The sequence below is a fragment of the Pundamilia nyererei genome, unplaced genomic scaffold, assembly GCF_000239375.1.
Source record: "Pundamilia nyererei isolate P.nyererei 1_Seehausen unplaced genomic scaffold, PunNye1.0 scaffold00026, whole genome shotgun sequence".
Classification (NCBI taxonomy): domain Eukaryota; kingdom Metazoa; phylum Chordata; class Actinopteri; order Cichliformes; family Cichlidae; genus Pundamilia; species Pundamilia nyererei.
In genome coordinates this window covers 4,570,213-4,571,502 of record NW_005187427.1, presented here as the reverse complement: position 1 = coordinate 4,571,502, position 1,290 = coordinate 4,570,213, and the positions used below count along the sequence as shown (strand labels likewise).

Genomic DNA, 1,290 nt, shown 5'->3' with positions numbered 1-1,290 from the left:
TTTTCAGCTAATTTAGTAGCTTTGTGACTTAGTACAGAGTTGGGTAGTTACTTGGGTAGTTACTTTTAGTCATCACTGTCATTTTTATACTGTATATATAAATTCACTATTTAACAGAGTCCCTCCTGTTTACATTTAAGGTAAGCTAAGCTAATGTAGCCTACCTTGGTGACCCCTACTGGATGTGTGCCTTGTATGCCTCCACCAGTATTTGAACCCCAATTGTTCATAATTACCATTTTGCATGTCTGCATTTTTCTGATTTTGTGATATCGGCCTTTGTATTCACGTGTGAAACTCAACTGTCCGTATCACAGGTGCTTTGAAACAAGCTGGTTGGGTGAGATTTCTTTACAAACCTGTTTCTTCTCATGCTAGAAAACTCCTCCTCTGTCACCTCCTTTAGCACTCTCTAATCAGTAGGAAAGAAAACCAGAGTCGACTTCTCCTCTGTGTGGACAATAAAAACTAATACCTGCTGAAATTTTCTCTTCCAAAACTCTCTTACTAACTTTTCTCCTTGAAGAGATCAACAGAGCTTCATCATGGCAGTTAGCTGCAGACAGATTCTGGGTTTGGTCTCAGCCATCATTGGTGTTCTAGGGACAATAGTTATCTGTTTCCTCCCATTGTGGAAAGTCTCAGACTTCATTAGTGCTGACATTGCCACTACTTATGTGATCTTTGAGGGTTTGTGGGTGAACTGCATTCTGCTGACTAAAGAGATGGAGTGCAAAGAGTATGATTCTACGCTCACCTTACCTCAAGACCTGCAGGATGCCAGAGTGCTCATCGTTTTTGCTATCATCATCCAGTTCTTTGGGATTATGCTTGGTGTAGTTGGGGCCAAGTGCACCAACTTTATACCAGACGCAAGGCGAAAGACCAAAGCGGATATAGCTTCTGGAGTGTTGTTTCTCATTGCAGCTAGCTTGGTGGCCCTGCCTGTCCACTGGACCACACGCACCATTGTTAATGATATGTTCAACCCTGACCTGGCCAACGATCAAAGGAGGGATCTGGGAGCTTCACTCTTCATCGGCTTGGTGTCCGCAGGACTGCTATACCTGGGAGGAGCCCTTCTCTGCTGCTCCTATTTCTGCAGGATTGAGACAGAATGTGACGTTAAATCTGCACATACTAACACTAAACAACAACGTTCATCTAGACAGCGTTCTACTAGAAACAAGAAAAAGGTTTCATGATGGTTTCACTCTCTGTTTGACTGAGTCCACTGTTAACATCAGGTAATAAAGTCTGAAATATGAGTAAAAATTTGTAGGAATCTTT

General features: G+C 42.3%; 1 protein-coding gene across 1 annotated transcript; it reads left to right on the top strand.

Moving 5' to 3' along the window:
* Positions 1 to 431: 431 nt before the first annotated feature.
* LOC102196421 (claudin-4-like) lies at positions 432 to 1,256 on the top strand. Its single transcript, XM_005727883.1, has one exon. The coding sequence runs from the start codon at positions 546 to 548 to the stop codon at positions 1,203 to 1,205; it is 660 nt and encodes a 219-aa protein (XP_005727940.1). The 5' UTR covers positions 432 to 545; the 3' UTR covers positions 1,206 to 1,256.
* Positions 1,257 to 1,290: the final 34 nt, after the last annotated feature.

Coding starts and splice junctions, on each gene's coding strand:
- LOC102196421 (XM_005727883.1), top strand. CDS start 546: ATGGCAGTTAGCTGCAGACAGATTCTGGGTTTGGTCTCAGCCATCATT.